This window comes from Protomyctophum parallelum (assembly GCF_964188405.1).
Source record: "Protomyctophum parallelum genome assembly, chromosome: 8".
NCBI classification, from domain to species: domain Eukaryota; kingdom Metazoa; phylum Chordata; class Actinopteri; order Myctophiformes; family Myctophidae; genus Protomyctophum; species Protomyctophum parallelum.
In genome coordinates this window covers 44,951,865-44,974,990 of record NC_139703.1, presented here as the reverse complement: position 1 = coordinate 44,974,990, position 23,126 = coordinate 44,951,865, and the positions used below count along the sequence as shown (strand labels likewise).

The following is a 23,126-nucleotide window of genomic DNA, read 5'->3' as shown; positions in this document are numbered from 1 at the left end:
AAAACAGAGGTTTCGAAGGGTTTGTCATGAGTAGCATGACAATTATTTGGTTGTGCATTGCATAATAACTGAATCATATAAACTAAAGTATTTTAAATTAAAAATGTACTTTGCCTATGTGACGTCTCATGAGTGCCTATTTCCCCCTTGGGTCTTTGCGCAGTATTGATTCTTTTTTTAATATCTTCTGGCCAAGACACAGAGCTACAGAAGCCAATTGCAAAAGCACCTCATCCTGTGCATACTCATCTATTGTTCCATTCTGCACCATGCAGAGATGTCCCTGGGTTCCACTGACTCCAGGGACAACAACGCCACACACGGAGGACAAAACATGACATCACCCTCCTCCAATCAAATGAAAGGACACTATGTGTGACTCACACAATTATGACAAGTTGGTTGGTTGAGAAGGAGGACACATAGTAAAATCATCAGTGTTAATTTAACACTGAGTGTAAAAATGGACCCAAATGGCACTGGCAAGGTATTAGTTTGGCCCATACTCAAGTGCTGACTGCAGAGCCCAAGAATGCTGGAGACTGTCTGACTGTCTGTGTGCAGCAGGGCCAGCTCAACTGTGAAGTTAAGGCATAGGCTTTCAGCAGAAAATAGTGCCAACATGACACTTTTGTCTGTGGTTTCTATATCAATATACTGCTAATACTATAATGTATGATTCATTTGTTCTACTACTATCACTTTACCAGCACGGACATCTAATATCTCTGTTCTTTTGTATGTTTTGCATTTTGGACATTGTCCAAAATGCAAAACCTATTGCATGCCTGTACCCTGGAAAGGTGCCCCATCTTTTGTGAACTGTGTTTCTTCCTCAAGTACCAAAAGTCTGAATGAGCATTTAAGCTTCATCTTAGATAGTTCATCTGAAATTGTTGGCAAGTAAATTAAATTCTGGGAATCAAATAACCAATGGTCTACAATGTACAGTAGCTTTTCTTTTGGGTGGATATTGTTTTATTATCAACTACAACTAAATCAATTAGTATGAGTTAATCCCTATTTTGTTTGTGTCCCACAAAAATAGCGAAAAATCTACAAGCTCACAATGCATCCCGTACGTCGTGAGCAGTAAAATAAGTATAAAACTTTCTAAGATCGCAGGATATAATAATCAACATCAAAAGAAGAGCTTGATGTGGTTTCAGAATGCGAACAAAAATGCAGTTAATTCTTTTTGTCTATGCTTGGCCTGCACTTTATTAAACAGCAGCAGAAATAGGGCAAAAGACAGATTCTCCCCCTCCCCCACTTACACGCAGATGCACAGACATACAGTACACACTACGAACAACATTGCCCCTCCCCCTATTTACTACACAATATGAGATTATATTTGTTAGCTACAGAAGGGTGTAAAAATCCATGTTGACATTATAGTGTCCTCAAGACAGAATAATCAGCATGCAGAAACAGATGATTGTGTGTTTGATGAAAACAATAAAATATGAATAATAAAAAAGACAAACCAACCAGCTCAGATAGTAGTTATACCATTGTAGTTTACAACTCTCATTCCCAGTGTTGTTTTGTTTCACTTTCAGTGCCCATGATTTTTGTAATTAAGCAATAGGCTATATATAGATATATTTTGCACATGCTCTTTGATTTCTTTTTTTTTCTGTCATTAGAGAATGCAATAAGGGAATAAGCCAGAAATGTGACTGCGTTCATAATAACAGAATAGCTTCTGGGGTGGATGTGTACATGCAATACAAAAATATGCTTAATTCAGAGAGAGAGAGACACAGAGAGAGAGAGAGAGAGAGAGAGAGATCATACATTTGTATCTAGACTAAGTCAAGACAGGTTTCTACCCAGTGACTGAGCAATGGACCAATCTTCCTTAGGGAATCTACTTGACTTAAGCTGCTAGTCATTTACACATGATGTATTTTTTATGAATGTTTCATGTGCTGACCTAAATCCTTTCAGAGCTCAGTAAAAGCAATATGTTGCACATGAGAACACACTAGAGCATCCAGCTGATACCTTTGACACTCTCAGTATGCAGGAATGGTTTGGGGAAAATAAAAACACATACCGTATGTGATCGTGTACAGAATATTGTGGAAAGGTATTTGTAGACTTCAACCCACCCTGAGCTAAATTATATTTCTTAATTAAAAAAGAATCCACACTGCCTTTCACAGAGAAAGGAATTTCACTTCTTCATGAAGAGAGACCATCCTCGTTAGATGTGATTAAAGAAACACGATCGAGCACAGAGGAGTGGAGATGATCACTCACATACTGATGTATACTTACTGTAGACTCATGCAAGGCGCCATGCATGCAGGAGGGTTGGGGACCGGTCTTTCAACAGATGCATTCAATCTGCAGAGACTGGTCACTGAAATTGCTATGATATAGTACTTTATTGTCAGTTCACACTGAAATTTGTCGTGCGAAAGTTGCGATCCAGCAGCCATGTACAAAGAAGTACAGTACAAAGAACATGAACAAAATGACATACATAAAGACATGAAGACAAGAGCGATGTCTACAGCATGGTCCACAGTTTAGATAACCCAAATTAAGTATGAGAATGTTTATTAAAATACATCTGATGAAATACATCCAATTAATAATACATAAAAAGAGAACACAGTTATGGTTTCTCAGAAGGACCCATTCATGTATTTTAGCATCAAGACCCAACTGGCTTATAATGTAAAAAGTCTTCAAGTCATGTATGTTTTCCACAAATAACTGTTATAAATAGATGCAAAATTACAAATCATAACCAATTACTACCTTGTCTTTGGTGCATAATCTGGCAATTCCCTCCAAACAACCTGCTGTGGTGGCCGCTCCGTTCTGTGAACTATTACACATAAGGACAAGGACCGGTCTGTGCCAAGTTGAACCTGAGAAATCTGGCATCATCCCAAGTTCCCAATATTGACGTATCACTTAGTTCCTGTGGAATCCTACCATGTGTTCTGCAGGCAGCTACAGAACAACAATTTGAGTGTTCATTTTCACATTTTTAAAAGGTTCCATTTCTTTTCATTCTAAGAGTTAAATTGATGCTCAGAATTCTGCTGTATGCAATCTCCCACATATCACAAAGACTGCATAGGCTACTTGCCTTTTCGTTATATCTGAGGCATGATTCAGCAACTTTATTATAAGGGCATCCTAGTGGATGACTAGTGGATTTCGGCAGGAAGATTTTGTCTGTATTCTTCTGGTTTGCTTCTTTATCCTAATATAACATTTAGCTCATAATGCGTCGCATCAAGCTTGGAGATCTGCTATTTTCATAACTGCATTAACGGAACTAGACCGGTGCCCTGCTGTAGAGCATCAAGATCCATGTCCCACACGACTATGCAATACCCGTTGTATCCGTGTCAGAGTATACCCGTTCCACCCATCTGTCTGTGTCCCTTTTATGCCCATATATGGAGATTTCTGTTTCTGTCTCTGTGTCTCTTTATTCCTATATATGGAGTTCTGTGTCAGGCATGCCCAAAGTGTTGTGATGTCAGAACAGGCCAGCTCCATATATGGAGATATAGTGGTGATCAAGTCCAGATCCCGGGCAGAGGCTTTTGTGCTGGCTCTGGACAACCGAGCACTGCACTCCCTGTGGTGGAATGGGTGTGACGAATTTGAAGTCGGTGGGGCGAACTGTTTTCGAGTGATGTGGATTACAGACGTACACGTATTACGTACTGTACATAAGTACAAAAGTATCTACAAACTCACAACACGTCGCATCGTAATCTACATTGAATTTATAGATTAGCTATTACAACGAGGAAGTATACAGGGCAATTCATTAACAAAAGAAAAATAAATGTTGAAATATGGACATACAAGGTTTCTGCCCAACAGAAACGATATGCTACAGTATGACGATCAATAACTGCTGTCTGATTAAGTTACTCTATGGATGAGATGTGTGCAATCAATTGTAAACCACTTTGGTACCAATAATTCCTGTGATGGACACACTATAAGCTGCTGATGCAGTGCATTTCCCTACTCTCTTGACACTTACAGTAACATCACTTGTCAGAAGTACCCCTTCACCGCACGCACGCACGCACACACGCACACACACACACACACACCTACCTTTGATGGAAGCAATGGCCGCACAAATCCAGTATACTGTAAATAAATAAAGACAGTATGAGTAACAGTATTACAACACTTCAAGACTTGAGTATTGGTCTGTATAGGAAAGAGTAAATTAGCATTCTCTCTATCCCGACCAATTCTGATGAACTCTTGTAGGCTAAATATTGAATGAGAGTCATGTAGACTGAGTAGCACATGCCTTTGGTTTTGCACTTATTTATTCTGGGGTCCCTGGGGTCAAATTAAACTATTGGCTTTTAAGGTTTGATGTGTGTTTCACTCCTCCCATTTAATCCTTTTTCACATCCCCACTTGCTCTCCCCTCTTCTTGAAACTAGATAGATAGATAGATAGATAGATAGATAGATAGATAGATAGATAGATAGATAGATAGATAGATAGATAGATAGAAAGATAGATGGATGCAACAGGCAGCCACATCACGCAGAGCAAACTGATCTGAAACCACACATGCCAAATCAATTGAAACAGTTGTTTCAACCAACCTAAACCTAAACCACCCCATGTGAAGAAATACATCTTAAAAATAAAAAGATACGGGGACCTTTTGCCTACATTATGCATCATTATATGTCAGCTCTGATTGGCTGGAGATCTCTGTATTTCTGTGTGGCAACAGCAACCCTCTATTCCTCACGCTCTTGTGGTTCTGTGCCTCCAAGGGTCCCTTCTGCAGCATCCACGCTGGTAACCATGGCAACGGCAGTCTGACCCTACAGTGTTGCTGCGGTTATTAGCAGGCTTGACCTGAATTTCCTACAACATGCTAGGCAGGCAGACATGGATGTATTAAGAGGCAGACATGGCTTGGACAATTGACCTGCTTCCCGTTGTTTGAGGTCAAAGACTGATCGGCTCCCACTTGTGGTTGCCTCGGGTGTCAGTGAAACCAAAGGCGCCAATTTGCCACTCTTTCACGGATCGATGAGCTCAGTTATGTTTGGGCTAACACTGTGCAGTCTGTGATGTTATCCCGTTCAAATCCTTCATTTTACATCCTCTTCAGAGCTGCACGTGAGAAATTGAGCTACGCTTATTTAGGTAGCCTGAAACAATGCCACAATGTTACACCTGTGGAGTGACAAAAACAAAATGTCTTAATACATTATGACTTTAATTCATGTGGGCATATCATTCTTTACCTTATATTCAATAGCTAAATGAACAGATTGTGCGGTGTTACACTGGTACAGTAGATGTTGGTAATAGATAGAAAAGGGGAATATTACTGGATATAATCCCTTGCACAGCCCACAGCTCAGCTGTAAACTCCCTGAAGTGTCAGCTTGCTGTCAGAGACAGACTGTGTAGGAGGGTCTATTTCTGCTCTTCCTCTCAGAGACCAGGAACATCTCCCTGTCTCCAACACACAAAATACAGCATAACACAAGTCATCTTTCACAGCTCCAGCTTCTCTGTTACTTTGTCTGTTGTTCCATTGTAATCCCTTGCTCGCTTGAGGGTGCATACGTTGGTTAGACATACTAACAGTCCGACAGGCATTAGTTCGACAACACCGTCGCTCTCGACATGTGTTGACAGTTAGAACTAACCCATGGCCGGTTACAACTCACCCGTGGCTCCCGACATGTGTGGCAGGTTAACCCGTGGCAGGTTAAGACGAACTTGTGGCTGCCTACATGCGTTAAAACTAACCCGTGGCAGGTTAAAACTAATCCTAATGGCTTCCTGTGAGGTTAGGTTTAGGGTTTGGATTCTGGGTAGGGTGTCAGACTAATGCCTGTCGGACCAAACACATGTAATCCCTTTAGTCCTATACAACTACAACCTATCTCAAACCCTCACCCTAACCCTAACCTCCCACAGGGCTGCACACCTAAACCTTAACCCATGTCTAACCAATGACTAGTCTAAACTAAGTATGCACCCCCTATAGCTTAGCATGGAGGCTTAGCATTCCTCTAGCATGGAGGCTTACCATAGTCAGAGTGCGCTAACAGGAATGCTTATTGATACTTATTGGTCAAAGTCTACCATTAGTACAAATGGTAGATTAGTATGGCGGCAGTGGCTCAAGGGTAGAGTGACCGGATGGGAACCGCATGGTTCCCAGTTCAAATCCGGGCTCCCCCAGAGTTAGTGTCCAAGTGTCCTTGAGCAAGACTCTGAACCCCTAATTGCTCCCGATGTGCAGGTTGGTGCCTTGCATGGTTTCCTCCGGCATCGGGGTATATATGAATGGGTGAATGTAATGGACAATCTCTGTAAAGCCCCTTGGATAAAGGTGCTATATAAATGCACCATTTACAAATACATTGAGATTGTGGTATCCAGTCAGGTGAATAAATTCCCACCTCAACTCAATTAGACAACATGTGATCATTTACAGGCCTACATCTACATGACCTGTAATCACATGAAATTGGCCCTATATCAACTATTGTATGTATTTTGAGTCTTCAAGTCTTGTGGAGTGCAAATTCAGACCCCAGGAATGTCAGTTGATATACTGCAATGCATGTTATGTTAGGCTACAAACCGCGTGTGTGTGTGTGTGTGTGTGTGTGTGTGTGTGTGTGTGTGTGTGTGTGTGTGTGTGTGTGTGTGTGTGTGTGCATGTGTGTGTACGTGCGTGCGTGTTGTAGACATGGACCAGCAGAGGGTGCTCCATTCCGGCTGCCCGGTCTCAGGGGTCCGCACTCCCCCCGTCCGGAACAACAGCAAGCTGGCCAGCATTGGTCGGATCTTCAAGCCCTGGAAGTGGAGGAAAAAGAAGAACGAGAAGCTTAAGCCCACTTCGAGTGAGTGAAGCTCAGTGACGTTTAACCACTTCAATGAAGCACACACGCACTGTCATTTAATTTTGTTATGGGTGTTGTAAGTGATTTTCTTTGGTTACATTTTTGTTAAATTATAATACTATAATTAATTATAGTATTATAGTATTATAGCTGAATTCTCGGGTCTCCACTGTCTCTCTGCTCTTTAATAAACTGAAAATTCATTTTCAGGCCGCGATACCAATTTCATCCAATTTGGAGAGACAACTCATACAGGATACGTGATAATAAATAAACAAGTGATAATGGAAGTGATGACAAACTAAATTGAACAATATATAGCTGGTAAATAGTTTCTCTCTCCTGGTTGGATGAAATTGCCAACCCACCTGAAAAACACATTATATAGTATAGTAGTAATGATATTATTTATTTATTTTTTACTTCTTTATGCCATGTAGCATTGCATTTGAGATTTGATGCAATTTGAACAACGTTTTAAAAAACCTTTTAATCAAAGAATGTCACTTACCCTAGAAAGAAGCAGATTTACACAGATCGGGGACATCATGGGGGGTGGAACAAACCGTTAAAGTGTGTAAACAGTGGTATGAATGGAACTGTTTGTGTCATTTAGCGCTGGAGAAGAAAGCTGGGACACAACAGCAGAGCAGAGAGGACCTCGTCAGCAGGGGCATGGAGGAACCAGATCCAGGTGCATAAGGGGATGGCACACATTATTTATTTATTTATTTGACTTTTTATGCCATGTAGCACTTTGATTTTTTTTTAATTTTAAATAAATATTTTTGTCCCACGATTTTGTAACCCATTTTTCACCCCTGTGTCAATCATCCTGTGATGTGATCCTGGGCTCTACAAACCCTCCGCCAACCTAGGGAGAGCAACGGACTTAACTCATGCTTCCTTCATGCTTGAGTGTCCAAGTTGCTCCTTTACACCTGACAGGGGGGAGTTTCCCTGGTTGGACATAGCGCGTGGAAGGAACACGTTATTCCAACCAGTTCCTTTCCCCTCCATCAGGCGTCCCGGCTGGCCAGGGGGAGGCAGTTTAGAGACCAGGATTACTGCATGTTTTTGTGAGGGTACCTACCCATGTAGCACTTTGAGATATATTATTATTATTATCCCATAATACTCATAATGACCCATTTCTTGCCCCTTTCCACGGTGTTCTAGCATCAGATGTAGCGTGTGGGCTTAATGATCCAGACAGCCCCACACAGTCAGACGCAGAGGAGAGAGACGAGGAGCCCCTGGTCCCTCTTATAGCCACCACCCTGGAAGAACTGCTCAGTGATCTGGAGACCTTGACGGGTACAATTACTGTGATTACTTTAGTCACTAATCAGGGGCTCATCAATGTGTCCATGGCAATGACATGGCCTTGTAGAAAAAAAGAAAAAAAAATCATTTTTATACACCCATTATAATGTTCTTATTTTGATCATAAGACCCACTGCCAAGTCTCCAGGTTTTATTCTGAATATACATGACACATTTCTACGACACTATGGCATATAAATGGCAAATGGACAATGGTGCATTTATATAGCGCCTTTATCCAAGGCGCTTTACATAGATTGTGCATTACATTCACCCATTCACACACACCGATGGAAGCAGAAACCATGCAAGGCTCCAACTATCAGGAGCAATTAGGGGTTCAGTGTCTTGCTCAAGGACACTTCGACAGTAACTCTGGGGGAGCCCGGGTTCGAACTGGCAACCTTGCGGTTCCCATCCAGGCACTCTACCCCTGAGCCACCGCCGCCCCCCTGGTGCAAGGACCCCTTACAGGTCCATTTGGTTCCATTTGAACACTCAGAGTTACACACATCTGTGGGGCTAGATCTTTACTGTATGTGTTTCTGCTAAAAGCATTGTCCACTCATTTTGTATGTCCGTGGCAGAAATGGAATTTAGACAAAAATGTCAACCACAAGCCAGCATGGTGATGACTGTGATGTCACAAATGCATCACAGGCACTCACTGCAAACCTACTGCAAATACAAATTAAAGACACTTACAAACACTGCATGTCTTATTTTAACATTATTAAATGCAATATTAGTAGATGGAAATTAATATAGATCACACATAGTCCACACATTTACTTATTCTTGTTGACACTTGGCTAGGGTAGGTAGGGCCTGGCTTGAGTAACCCAATTTGATGTAACTGTAATGTTCTATTGGTTGGCCTCAAGGTGGAGCCAAATATCACAGAAACAGATCTTAACCTCACCAACCACCATCATAACTCCTCATCATTAGGGCATGGTTGAATTAGTTGGTGCTTTTGTGTCATTTCAGTACAAGACCTGACAGAAAAGTTCAATGCAATTGGAGACCGAGGTCAGAGCGAGGAAGGAGAGAAGGACTGCACGTCACTAACTGTCCCGAGCAATGACCAATCTGTGGGGAAAGTGGAAGCCCCTGAGGGAAAACAGGAGGCCACCACCACAGCCCCACCACAGAGACGAGCCAGCACCCCTCCCCCACCCAACATGCCGGTCAAACTGCTCACCCGACTGGGCAGTCTAGAAGGTCGGTCTGCCTATAGAAGTCAGGAGTCAGTCCGACAAACATTCGATACGTTACGTATAATAACAAGATGAGAAAATGACCCATGTCAGCACTGTATCACAATATGAAATCTTCCCTTACCAGGCCCTCATCCGGCACCGGTAAAGAAGTCCCCAGCCACTTTGCCCAGGAACTTCACTCTTCCTAAAGATCCACAGGGCTCCCTGCTGCGAGGCAGGATCTCCACACCCATTGGGTCCCCCCACCTCACGCTACATCCACAGCTGCCCCCCAGTTGCATCATTGAGGAACTGCACCGCGCCCTGGCCTCCAAACACAGACAGGACAGGTAACAATATCAGGATTAGATGCTGTACTTCTGTATGGTGGCTCTATAAGTCTATATGCCCAAAATAAAAATAATAAGATACCAGCACGCTCAGGCATAATACTGTACAGTATGTGTCCATTTGTATGCACACAAAACCCATTTAGGACTGAGGCCAATTCTAAAAATGCCTTCTAAAGCCTGACCTAAACTGGCCAGGTTGGCTACAGGTCCTCTCAGCTCCAGGTACAGCCCTACAATGACTCCTGAGCAGTGGCAGGTTTCCTGCTTATAAAGGCCAGGCCCCTCCCACTAGACCAAACCAATCCTGCTTGAAAACTTAGAATCCAGTTTAGCCCATATGTCCAAAGACAATATAATTATCCCATAATGGTTTAAACACCTTGCATTCCATTAACCATATTACTCAAACGAGTGTTCACATAATAACTCTTACTCTTTAAACACAAAACCCACAGCTAGTATGGTCCAAGACTGGACCAATCATGATCTCCCACTTCGAGTCAGGCCAGCTATAAGGCTGCCTGAGCCACGCCTCCTCTGGTCCTTTGCCACTGCCCAGAAGTCAGGGAATAATACTGTGGTGAAACAAGAAACAAAAGTCATACCCTTGATACATATACAATGGTAAATAATAAAGAAGAAATAACAATACATTTATGGAAAACAGCACAGGAACAATGTCAATACCAGTTTAGTGTGTGCACTGCACCCACCAAACTCATGAACAAGATACCTGGCTATTGTGTCATCATGGTGTATTGTAGTGGAGTGTTATGCTGTTAGTGGCAGGGTGAACTGCCACAGTATTGACGTGGTTTATGGGATTCTTTTTCTTTGGATATACAGACCAGATGGTAATGAATAATAACCCACTGTTAGACAGTTAGATTCACAATTGAAACCTTATTTACTCCCTTTCAGTGTCCATTTTCTGTCTACTACACTATAGTGTCCCTTTTATGCCCATATATGGAGATCTCCATAAGGCATATGGGCTGGATCTGCTGTTCTGGACAACTGGATATCCATATGGACATCAGTCGGTTCTGTGGTTCTGGAACGACTCAACGGCAGGCACTGCACTCAGAGTTATAATAATATCTAGAGGGCAGACTCGGACTGCCTCGCCCCCAGCTATTAATTTCAATGAAAGTTGCTCGGTGGCGTTTGAAGCACCCGGAAGAATGCTCTACTTCCGCATTTTGCGGAAGACTTGAGCACCGAGCAGGTGCTTGCGCACCGAGCAAGGTCTTGCGCCCGCACTAGGGTTAGACACACATGCAGTAGCATTGTAATGAAACTATCACATTGTCCCCTCAATCAACTGTAGGATGCTCAAGTCACCTGAGTCCTTGATGAGTAGGCCTACATGGGTACTCAAGGACATGGATTTAATCATTGCATTATTACTTTAAAAGGATTTTAAGTATTTTTATATTGGATTCAAACCATTATTCATTTAAAATGTTGCCCTTTAGGGTTCTCTGTCTGGAGGCTGTTTGTCCTAAAAGCCTTGCTTTGCCTGTCCCTGCCCCCTCTCCTGCTTCTATGCCAAGCACACCTCATGGTCTATGAAGTTAAAGTGTCTTGACAAAGGGGATTTCTTTATTCTGAACTTAACTATGTAAGTGGAAACTAAGCATTGATTAGTAGGCTTTTCTTTTGCACTGTCACTGTAGCTTCCAGGGGAAGGAGGCACGGCCTTCTCCGAAGCGGCGCGTTGATGGCCGTCTCTCTCGCACCTCCAGCACTGAGAAGGAGCCCAACAGCGAGTCAGAGAACAAGAAGGAATCTGACGAAAATAAGGAGAACCGGCGCATGGATGAATACTACAGTGACCAGGAAAGTTGGAATGAGTCAGTTATCTCCGGTAGGTCTGCTGATAGTAACATGTACACATTCACAAAATGTGTTATTAGAGTCACTGATCTCTTAATGTAAAGCCAGTATAATCCAGGCATCGTGTGAGTAGATAAAAAATGAAAAGTTCTAATTCATGGCCAGTCAGTTGGCCAGTGATGTGAATTTGATTGATTGATTTGATACTTTATTAACAGTTTGCAAATAGTACAGTGGTACGATTATACAATGTGCTAAAAGGATAACACAAAAACCCTAAGGGCTTGTTTTCATTGTGGTCCTGTCAATTAATCAAGCATGTCGGTCATCACCAGCCATAAACAGCTGTCTGAGGTTACCTTGCCCATGACAAGTGTAGTGTTTGTATTTCACTTTTAGATTATTATAATGAATACCAAATACTAAAATATGATGGCATATGTAACAAGCTATACATTAACATGAACATGCCTTACCTGTTTTACATAACCTTTTATGTCCACAGCTTTGAAGCTAGAACTTCATGATTGTTAGAGTCATATCATAATCATATTAGAGTATGATTGTTTGATCATTACTGTGATTGAGGCCAATTGACCCGGCAGATGTTATGACAACTTAGGAGAATGGACAAAAGTCGTCTGTATGGCGATTAGTATTTAGATCTTAAGAGAATGGACAAAACAAAGCTGTCTGTGTGAAGATTAGTTTTAGATCTTGTGAGAATGGACAAAAGCCGTCTGTGTGACGATTAGTTTGAGGTTAGCGAAACTCAGCAGAGCAGACAAATGTTTTGCTGGTGACCCTAATTTGCTGCTAATGCTCAAGCAATAACAAAACAATACAAACCCCGCCAACAGGAACACTTCCAAGTGGAATGAAGAAAGAGCTGCTGGCCGTGAAACTCCGCAACCGGCCCAGCAAACAGGAGCTGGAGGACCGCAACATTTTCCCTGTGCGCAGCGACCAGGAGCGCCAGGAGATCCGTCAGCAAATCGAAACGAAGCTGGCCAAGTGAGTGGCTCTGTGTGGACCCAGCTACCTGTCGGCACGTCCAGTTCATCGCCCTCAGCCCTCTACCCCTCCCCATCTTCACCCTGTCCCATGGCTCTGTGTGGACCCAGCTACCTGTCGGCACGTCGACTTCATCGCCCTCAGCCCTCTACCCCTCCCCATCTTCACCCTGTCCCATGTATGTCTGTTTCATCATTCAACATGTACACACTATCTCAGCCCATCCGTTGCTTTACCACCAGTGGTGGACAAAGTACTCAACACCAGTATTTGAGTCAAAGTATAGTTCACCGAAGTCTAACGTCACTTCCCCATTCGAAATTCGAAATCACAAGTATAAGAACTGTGTTCCCCAAAAAATAAATGATGTATAGCAGTGTTTCCCAACCTTTTTTGTCCCAGGGCACACTTTTCATAGCCTAAAAATCTCGGGGCACAACTAGATATACGGTGTATATATAGGCCTATATACAACAAAGTAGTACTTAAGTAAATGTACTTTGTTACTGAACACCACTGTTTACCACCAACCATTAACAATCTCCCTGTCCTGAAACACCTGAGAATTGCCTCTACACTAGATTGCACCTTTTCAGTGCCCAGCCTATATGGATTAACAAGACACTATATAGTGATCAATACATGCATTTAATAATCATACAGATGCGCGTTGAATTAAAGGAAAAACCTGAATGCCTGAGTGTAGAAACATGCAAATGCATCTGATTCCATACAGGTTTACTGTATGATATATATATAAGCAATGTTTATCATATCATGCTCTACTATGGCATGTATCAAAATGCTGAGCAGGCCCAGTTAACCTCGCTTTTGGATCAAGAGGTGTCAATGGACAGGGCTCATGTGTTTCAATGCATTGTCTGTGTTGTTAAAACCTCCTTGCATGTTGACATATACCCATCTGTCTTTCTCTAACTCCATATATATATATTTTTTTCTCCCTGTTTCAGAACGTTAAAATGTATGCTGCATGAAATGGTATCTACTGTTACCTACACTAGATTCTTAATTTATTCATTAAGACTCATTAAGAGTGCGCGTGCACGTGCATGTGTGCATGCGTTGCGTTCGTGCGTGCGTGGTGTGCATGTGTGTAAGGGCCACATCACCGCCTTCATGAATATTTCAAGGATGGAAATAATCTGATCTCTGATGGAAAAAGATAGCTTTCCTTAAACAACTGATACTTTAATTGCCTTGTCTTACTAAATCACGATATTGTCAGGTTGTCATTTTAACCCACCACAGCTTATTTGGGTCAAGCAGTCTGATTTGTTGGCGTTTATGAAAGGCTGAGGAGGAATGCACCAGAGAACATAATCTTATTTGCAATGTTATGTAAATGATGAGAGGGTGCTATTGTGGGGAATTAAATAGGATTAACGATCAGATGGGGTTCATTCTCACTGAATAATACAGTGCAGCATGTACTGGAAGGCCTTTGCAACACCCAGTGGAAAGTGGAATGTTTCACCTAACAGTCACAATGCTAACTTGCTTGCCGTTGATCTAAATTGGCCACAAGCTGCTGGATTTCAGGCATTAGTACATTTAATTATCAAGTCATGTCCATTTTATTTGTTAGATAATACTATTTAACAGATACTACTACTTCTGACAGAAAGAAGAGAGACCCTCTAAATGATTGATTGATGTATTAACAGTATGCAGAATGGGTACATTTCAAACGAAAGCACAGGTCAATACGAATTCTGTTACTGTGGACGACACCATGATAAAGCATTACACTTAGCGACAAAAAGAAAATCAACCAGGTGTTCGATGGAGATGCAAAACATAATAATGTAAAGTAGGCTGGTGCTTCGAAGATCAATGGGACTGGAATACCAAAGACAAGGCGGCGATCCGAGCACTCAAAAGGTTAAAAATGAGGAGAGTAGATAAAAATAGAGAAATAAAAGAGACCGACATGTTTCGACTCTTTCGAAACATGTCGACCTCTTTTAACTTTTATAAATAAAGTACGTCTATTTTTTTTCCACCCTCTCCTCATTTTTAACCTTTTGAGTCCTCATCAGAACATTTAGAGACGTACAAATATACACTTCTATAACAAGAATCACACCCGTGTGAAGTGAGGGGCGCTCTTATCATCGTACATCATCATGACGTAAAATAGAAACTATGCCTATTTGCTCAGACACTATGATGTAAAATTCTCCATTCATTGTCAATGGGAATTTAATGTTTGTGTAGGACAAAGTTTGTAAAGATACACTAAAAGCTGGATATAGGAAGGGCTAGCGCGGCACGCCTCTCAAAAAACAGGAAATCATGTAAAGAAAGTAAAAAGGGAAGAAAATATACAGTAAGGGGGCCAGTTTCGAATTGCAGACGTTCGTAGGTGCCCTTTGAGAGCGTTTTTTGAAGGGATTCACATGTCTTTTTTTTTTTTTTTTTTTAAGATATTTTTTTGCGGCTTACGCCTTTTATTGATTTTTGAAGGGACAGACAGTAGGCTGACAGGAAACGGGAGAGAGATGGGGGGATGACATGCAGTAAAGGCCGTGTCGGGTCCGGGAGTCGAACCCGCGGCACACTGCGACTGGATTACCAGTCCGGTGCCCAGACCGTTACGCTACAGCCTGGGCCGGATTCACATGTCTTAATGGCTGTTGGTGGCATAGCAGTGAAATTAATTTAGTCCCTTGTTTGAGCCGAAGTCAAAGTCGGAAGATTTGTCACACACGTTACCTCAGTGAAATTTCTCCACATTTGACCCATCTCTTAGAGCGGTGAGCCGCAGCCAAGGAGCGTTGAGCTGCAGCCGTGCCGCACTCGGGAATCATTTGATAGTTGATTTGACCCCCCCCAATTGATGCAGAGTGCTAAGCAGGGAGGGATTGGGTCCCATTTTTACAGTCTTCTTTGGTATGACCCGGCTGGGGATCGAACCTCTGCTTCCCAGTTCCAGGGCAGACACTCTAACCACAAGGCCACTGTCTGATCTGGGTTGCACATGGTTTGTTGAACTCCCTCTGGTGTTGTGGGTGTGGACTTCGTTGACATTAAGGAAGTATTTAGACAGGTACATGGGTTGGTGGAGTAGCGGATCTTGTAGACCAGACCCATTGCAAGATGCTGGACTCTGTCGTCAACCCCAAGCCATTCCAGCCTGTCAAAATGGGCAGGGGTGAGGTGTGTTCGGGGAGTGAGGCCAAGTAGTAGCCTGACCAGTTTGTTTTGGTCAGTCTGGAGCCTTGTTTTAAGGACCTTTGAAGTGCTGTGGTACCAAGAGGTGCATGCATAGTCGAAGAAACCTTGTTCCTGTTAGGGTCTTCAAGGTGTTTTTGTTTTGCCTCCAGGATGGGACCTAGGTAATGTCATCTTTTTGTGTGTTAATATTGTGACCCACTCTAACCAAGAAGCCACCTGCCTTGCTGAGATTACTATTTGATCCAAAGATAATGGATTCAATTTTTCCCAGGTGTAAAGATAGTTTAGTTTAGAAAGATATAATGCCACAAATCACATCATGACACATATCATGATTTCCAGTAAAAAATATGTATGTCAGTATACTGTACATTAACTGTACATTAACCTTTCTTTACCCTGATATGATTCACTATATGAGTGGTGTGGTGAATAGGTGAAAAGTAGGTGAGAAGAGTTCACAATTGGTACTGTGGTTATCACAATTCCTGCACACACTTTCACTGTATTTGTGCATGATTAGTGTGATCTCAGGTTAAAACTTAAGCCCCAATCCCCCGCTGGCGGGGGCAGCGGCTGTCCACCTCATGAACAGCTCTCAGCGGGAAAATGGGGCTGGTCAAGGTCTCAGGTTCCAACTCTGATATTTTAGATTTTCCCTCCTGGACCCCCCTGGGGTTTAAGAGGGTAAGGCTGCTAATTGAAGAGATAAAGACATCGGAGTGAGATTACGGCATGGGAGAGATTGTTCAAAGAACCGTAGATCATTTGCAAAGGGCAGATGAGGCTTTGTTTTAGTAATTTAACAGATGGTGTGAGAGCTAAGTCAGTCTGTTCAAAGAGACTGTGAGGATCTTTGAGTCTAGCATCGTGCCTCCCCACGTGCAACCCTACCCAGGGCATTCAACAGCTGTGTGCCAATCTGAATAACACAAATCGCAGGCCAGCTGTGCATATGCGTGCGTGTGTGTGTGCGTGTGTGTGTGTGTGCCTGTGCGTATACGTGTGCGTGTGTGTGTGTGTGTGTGTGTGTGTGTGTGTGTGTGTGTGTGTGTGTGACTGTACATAACCAAGGTTTTCCAGACACACCTCTTTCTATGTGAGCTTCCACGTGTACTACTCACATTTGTTGATCTATGTTGACAAAACACTCAACGTGAGCTTTAGCTTGTATGTCTGCTATTTATTTTATATATTTTCACTTTTATTAAGTGAAACTATAGTAAACGTGAAAGTGGTTAAGTCTGTCTGTGGGTTTTATAAATATTTCACCAATGAGAGGTAAATTAACAAGAGCCTGTGACTAAATAAGAACTCATTTGGATCAATTGGAACACGGTTTATTTTTTCTATTTTCTGAAAAGTAACTGTTTTGGACATGTGAGGTTTCTACCCATGCAATGAACTCCTCTTCAGTCTTACATAACGGGCAGCGTCGGGCACAGGAAATAATCGATGTGGTGTCATGAGGGGAAAGTGTGACACTGTAGTGTGCTGGGTTATTATGGTAGGTACTGTATGCACTCATTGCACTGGCTAGCTGGCACATGGTCAGGCCAGAGACACATGTCTGTTTATCTGAATCTACGACACCGCACAATAGTGTCATGTATTCTCCAGCGACATCTTGACGGGAGTCAACATGGTGCCACACAGTTGGAATGAACTGACTGATCCTGATGTCTGAGCAAAGCATTGAAATAGCTGAATTAAAGTTAATTAAAGGGATAATTTCACGTTCAAATAAAATAAACATATACAAAAATATATGAAAAATAAATGAAACGGTAATGAAAATCATCAAAGCACCTCACCCTTTAGAAGAACATTCTAATGTGTGAGTGGGCCGTGATTTTTCCATTCGCTTTTTCATTGAAAGTGAAATATCCGGCCCAGGCCGTGGCGTAACGGTCTGGGCACCTGACTGGTAATCCAGTCGCAGTGTGCCGCGGGTTCGACTCCCGAGCCCGACACGGCCCTTACTGCATGTCATCCCCCATCTCTCTCCCGTTTCCTGTCAGCCTACTGTCTGTCCCTTCAAAAATCAATAAAAGGCGTAGGCCGCAAAAAGGAAATCTTAAAAAAAAAAAAAAAGTGAAATATCCCTTAATTAAGCCATTATTGTTGCATACAAACACAGTTGAAACATTGCAGGCACTGAAATTATTTTATTTTATTGTAGTGTGTAAGAGAAAAATTATTAAATACGGTAAAATGTAAATAAATAAAAAGAAAGGAACAGGAGTAGTAAAGCTTCAGGTGCAGTACGTTGACAGGACTCTGTGGCTGTGCATCTCTGCTCTCTGGCAGGCGGCAGCACAGGTGTCAGAGGAGCTGCAGGGCTCCGGCTGCATAGCTGACTGATGGTCAGTAAACATGCTCCTAGCGGGTGGAGACAGCTGAGGGCCTGCAGCTGAGGTCTTACTTAGATGACAGACAGCACCATGTGCACCAGTGGCATTCCCAGACCTACTCTGTAGTGGTCTGTAGGAATGATGACAGCACCATGACGTGCACCAGTGGCATTCCCAGACCTACTCTGTAGTGGTCTGTAGGAATGATGACAGCACCATGTGCACCAGTGGCATTCCCAGACCTACTCTGTAGTGGTCTGTAGGAAAGATGACAGCACCATGTGTACCAGTGGCATTCCCAGACCTACTCTGTAGTGGTCTGTAGGAATGATGACAGCACCATGTGCACCAGTGGCATTCCCAGACCTACTCTGTAGTGGTCTGTAGGAATGATGACAGCACCATGTGTACCAGTGGCATTCCCAGACCTACTCTGTAGTGGTCTGTAGGAATGATGACAGCACCATGTGCACCAGTGGCATTCCCAGACCTACTCTGTAGTGGTCTGTAGGAATGATGACAGCACCATGTGTACCACTGGCATTCCCAGACCTACTCTGTAGTGGTCTGTAGGAGAGGATGGCCGGAGGGCTGCAACTATCCATTATTTTCTTAGTGATTATTCAATTGATTACCTTTTGCACACGTAAATAACTGGCCTGACCCCCTGCCCTCGCCTCCCCCTTTCTCTCACCCCTCTTGGCGAACCGAAATGTCCATTTTGTCCTTGCATTGTATGAACCCCACTGAATTCATCAGTTATGTTCCTGCGTAGAACGCTGTGTCCTGCTGAGGACCTCACAATGTAGTGTATTTGTGCTACGTTGGAACAGGACAGCCTGCAGGGCTGCATGTGTCATGCTGTGCATTGAACAGCTGTTGTTAACAAAGTACATTGATTCCAAAAAACAAAAGACACATGGAATTTAGAATATGGTGCAACTTGTACGATGGTGTCCTTTTTTTGAGGGGTGCTAGCCCCTCCTATATTCAGCTAAAGTGTAGATTTCTGTCCCGACACAAACATTAAATGCCATTGACAATGAATGAATGGAGAATTTACATCATATGTGGACAAGCAAATCGGCTATTATGTCCTAAAACAAACACTAAAGGCCATTGACAATGAATGGAGAATTTACGTCATACAGTGTCTGAGCAAATGATGATGATGTATGTAAGATAAGAGCGCCCCTCACTTCACACAGGTGTGATTTTTCTATTGAAAACACATGTTTCTTCTACATATAAAAGAAAGAAAGAAAAACAACACCCCATACAGTAAATATGCATATTTGAAACAAATAAATATTCAATATTGATCTCCTATAACAGGTACATATTTTAAAGAAGAAAATTGTATACATACATCCAATTGTCAGTAATATACAGGTATTTCTTCAGGTATTAAAAAAAAGTCATTGTGTAGCAACACGTTGTGTGCTTGTAGATCGGCTATTTTGGGGCGAATATCCTCTGCAAAATAGGGATGCTAGTGTTCAAGCAGATAAGCATCATATTATGCTAACAATACTGCTGCAAATGTCTTTGTTTTCATGATGACTGTATTTGCCATATGGGCTGTGATGCAATCATGGAACAACACAGCATGTCTCTGTGCTGCATTGATTTATATCACTTCACCTGCTGCTGCAGAATGCAGAGCAGTGGGTTGGCTTGGGATAGGGTAGGAAACCCTCTATTTCTATATTTAGCTATTTCATCAGTGATATACTGCAGCGCCAGCCATAATCAATGGCTTATGTACGTCACTAACCCCAGCTACCTCTGCTGCCTCCCTCCCTCTGTCAAAAGAGAGACTGTGCCATCCCCTCAATTGGAACAAAACCCACTCTCCAGCAGCTTACTGCAGGCATCTACACACTACAATGTCATCTGTACCTCTTTGTCTTCCTCTGCTTGTAGACTCAGTCAATTATTATTTAAGAACAGTTATGACAAGCATGTGTGTGGACTGAGTAGGACTGGGTAATCAGCATGCATGTGATAAACATATACAGTACATTACGAGTTTACGACATGAGTCCCCCAAAATTCCTACGTTTCAGATTACGTTTTGGTGTATTTGTGAAGTTGACTTGAGTTATACATGGTAGGCCACTCACCCTATCACCAACATGTATGTCTGTTAGTAAATCTGCTAGTGGGAGAGGAGGATAATTAGGTGGCTTTTAAATGTCTTTTTGGGCATATTGGTGCTGTATTGGATATAATTATGTGAGTAGTATGTAGAAGCTGGCAAGTGACATGCAAAAGAGGAGAGAGAGAGTGGAAGGAAAGCAAAGTATGTGCTTCAGACCACTGAGCCACAGAGAACCCAATAATTGGATATTTGTGGCGTTTTCTGCTGACACTATAGCTCAGTGTGTGAAACTGAAGCGAGAGAACAAGCACCCACATACGGCTTCTCTTCTGGGGCCCCTATAGCTATAAATATCCCTGTGTTGAAATGGACACTCAGCAGTTGACTGTAAGAATCCATCATTAGTAGTTAGACATTTGGCATTGGCACGATTAATGGTTCAGTGGGCTAGAGAAATGATAAGGATTCAGAGTCAGCCGCCTTATTGTCATTCTTATACCAGCAAGCGAACTCAGCCAGTGAAGTGATTGGTGTAACAACATCAAGACCCATCACTCAATTAGGATAAGAGCAGAGCACATTCATAGTATTAGATGATTAATTGCTTTCATAATGAAAGTTGTGATGCTGCTTTTAATAGTCCGTTGGTCAATGTTTGGTCATTAATGTTTGATCCCCATAACTGCAAACTAAGATCTGTATTTTCCATCAACTTTACTAGACTACTTCTATACCTAACTCAGCCAGCAGTATCCTAATGGTAAGAGAAACCAGTTTGTTACAGCAAAGTTGCTGATTTGATTCCTTAGGTTAACCGTGCATGCAACGGCTAAAATATTTAATTTAGATAGCATATTATGTAGACCTTTTTATGTCAATCAATCAAGTCACCTTAAATCAAGTGGGGGGCATGTGATCTACCTGGAGCCTTTGTGATCTACCTTTTGGGCACCCCTGCTATAGAGTATAGAGTAGACTACCGTATGTCTATGTGTTCCAGGGGTGGACTGGCCACAGGACGTACCAGGCATATGCCCGGTGGGCCGACCCTCTGGTGGGCCGGTCTGGGCCAATGTTAAATTAGTTGTCTGTTGGTTGTGTATCATTTATGTTGTACTGTAAATGTGGTGGTGTTAAGGACTTGTATTTCAAGTATTTGTATGGGCCTCGACCCGGAAAGTCAGTAGAGTATCTGCACGCTGGTTGTGGTGGGCCAGTCTGGGCCAAATTCAGCAAAAATGTCCGGGCTGAATTTTTGTCTCAGTCCAGCCCTTTGTGTTGTTCTTGCTTACTGTAAATCGCTCTGGATTAAGAGCGTCTGGTAAATTGTAACCGGGAAAGGTTAAGCAGCAGTTTTTTCCCACTCCTTGTGACCAACAAGATTGTAGATTGAAGACCCATGATTCTACTGGAAGGTTCTTAGATAATACACAACATACAGAACATAATTGTATAAATATGAATAACACATTCTGACCGGGCACCCATTTTGGTGTCAGCATCATGTTATGCTTTAGCTATTTAAAAATAGCAGATCTACAAGCTCATATCGCGCCACCGAGTGGCGCGATACGAGCTTGTAGGTCTGCTATTTTTGAAAAATCGAAGAGTGAATGACATTTTTAGAATCTGATCTCAGGTCAGAATGGGTTCATCAGACCAGTGTGTGTCCGGCGGAAACCTCGTATGAATCTGATCTCAGGTCAGAATGGGATAAACTCCTCCATGGGATCTTGGTGAACAACCCTGGTTAAATAAGGGTTCAAATGATGATGACGACATGTGCTATTTGTGTCTATAATGATCACATGCAAAGGCCCCCGCTCCCTTCCGCCCTATATTTGAACCTACAGTATGGAGAGCAGCATCACAACCAGGCCTCAACCCAATTATAGGGTTGGAGTTGGCAGATATTGTAAAGCAGTTGGACGTACGTAGCACCGGATGTCACTGGTTGTGCATATATGGTCTGATCCAAAATCCTTCTAATTGCAGGCTGTCTCAACTACGTGCCGCCCATGGCCCACACATGCAGTAATTAACTGCGCACAATCACTTTTATTTCTAAAGATCTACCAGCTACTAAGCTAGTACCCTCTAATTGAAACATCAAATGTCACAAGGTCTCTGCACCCACCCAGTGAAAGTTGTGACGTTGTTACTCCCCTTTATAACTATTCCTGCACCATTCGGGATTTGACAACCAATGGTTACAGTATATCCCCAAAATGTGTCTTTCACAATAGTTTAATTGATTACCCGTACATATGTTGTACGGGACGCCACACAGTAAAGAAAGATTATTATGGAAACCAGATGGGTTGATTTATCATCATGATGGGATGATATGGTTGCATTCATATGATGAACTCGTACTAAAATGCACAGTGTTGCAGGTAGGACTAATGGACGATAGTGTATAGGCTACTTTGAAGATTTCTAAGGTTGACAGAGTATTTCTATAGCCTTTGAGAGTGAACTCTCGAGACACAGAAGCCATTGGGAAATTGTATGTCCGTTTCTCTCATGTCTTCACAATAGAACACGGATTCACGTTAAAATTGGAAGTGCCACCCGTAAACTTGACCTTCAATGCTCCAACAATGAATTATTTTCGCAATTATATTAATTTATGATTTAATTAATTTGAAACATTTCTATTGTATTGAAAAGTTATAGCTACAGAACTACAATCTAAACTGCTCTTACCAGGACTGGGCTGTTTGAAGCTGCCACCATGCTGTGCTCACAGTGGACTGTGTATAGCCAGACATGCCCCCCTCTGTGATCTGTGGACATGCAGTAAAGGTCAAAGCCTTGGAGCCTAGATAAACGAT

The 23,126-nt window shown here is 42.4% G+C and overlaps 1 protein-coding gene across 1 annotated transcript in view; it reads left to right on the top strand.

Annotated features, from left to right (window-relative positions):
* Positions 1 to 23,126, top strand: part of phactr3b (phosphatase and actin regulator 3b) — a gene marked incomplete at its 5' end in the record, with an annotated part of 36,572 nt that overhangs the window by 5,840 nt on the left and 7,606 nt on the right. Inside the window, 7 exons of the mRNA XM_083771176.1 lie at positions 6,744 to 6,899; positions 7,516 to 7,593; positions 8,079 to 8,216; positions 9,216 to 9,449; positions 9,573 to 9,777; positions 11,460 to 11,650; positions 12,480 to 12,633. Coding sequence (XP_083627302.1) covers positions 6,744 to 6,899; positions 7,516 to 7,593; positions 8,079 to 8,216; positions 9,216 to 9,449; positions 9,573 to 9,777; positions 11,460 to 11,650; positions 12,480 to 12,633 — 1,156 coding nt within the window. The remainder of the gene's footprint in view (positions 1 to 6,743; positions 6,900 to 7,515; positions 7,594 to 8,078; positions 8,217 to 9,215; positions 9,450 to 9,572; positions 9,778 to 11,459; positions 11,651 to 12,479; positions 12,634 to 23,126) is intronic.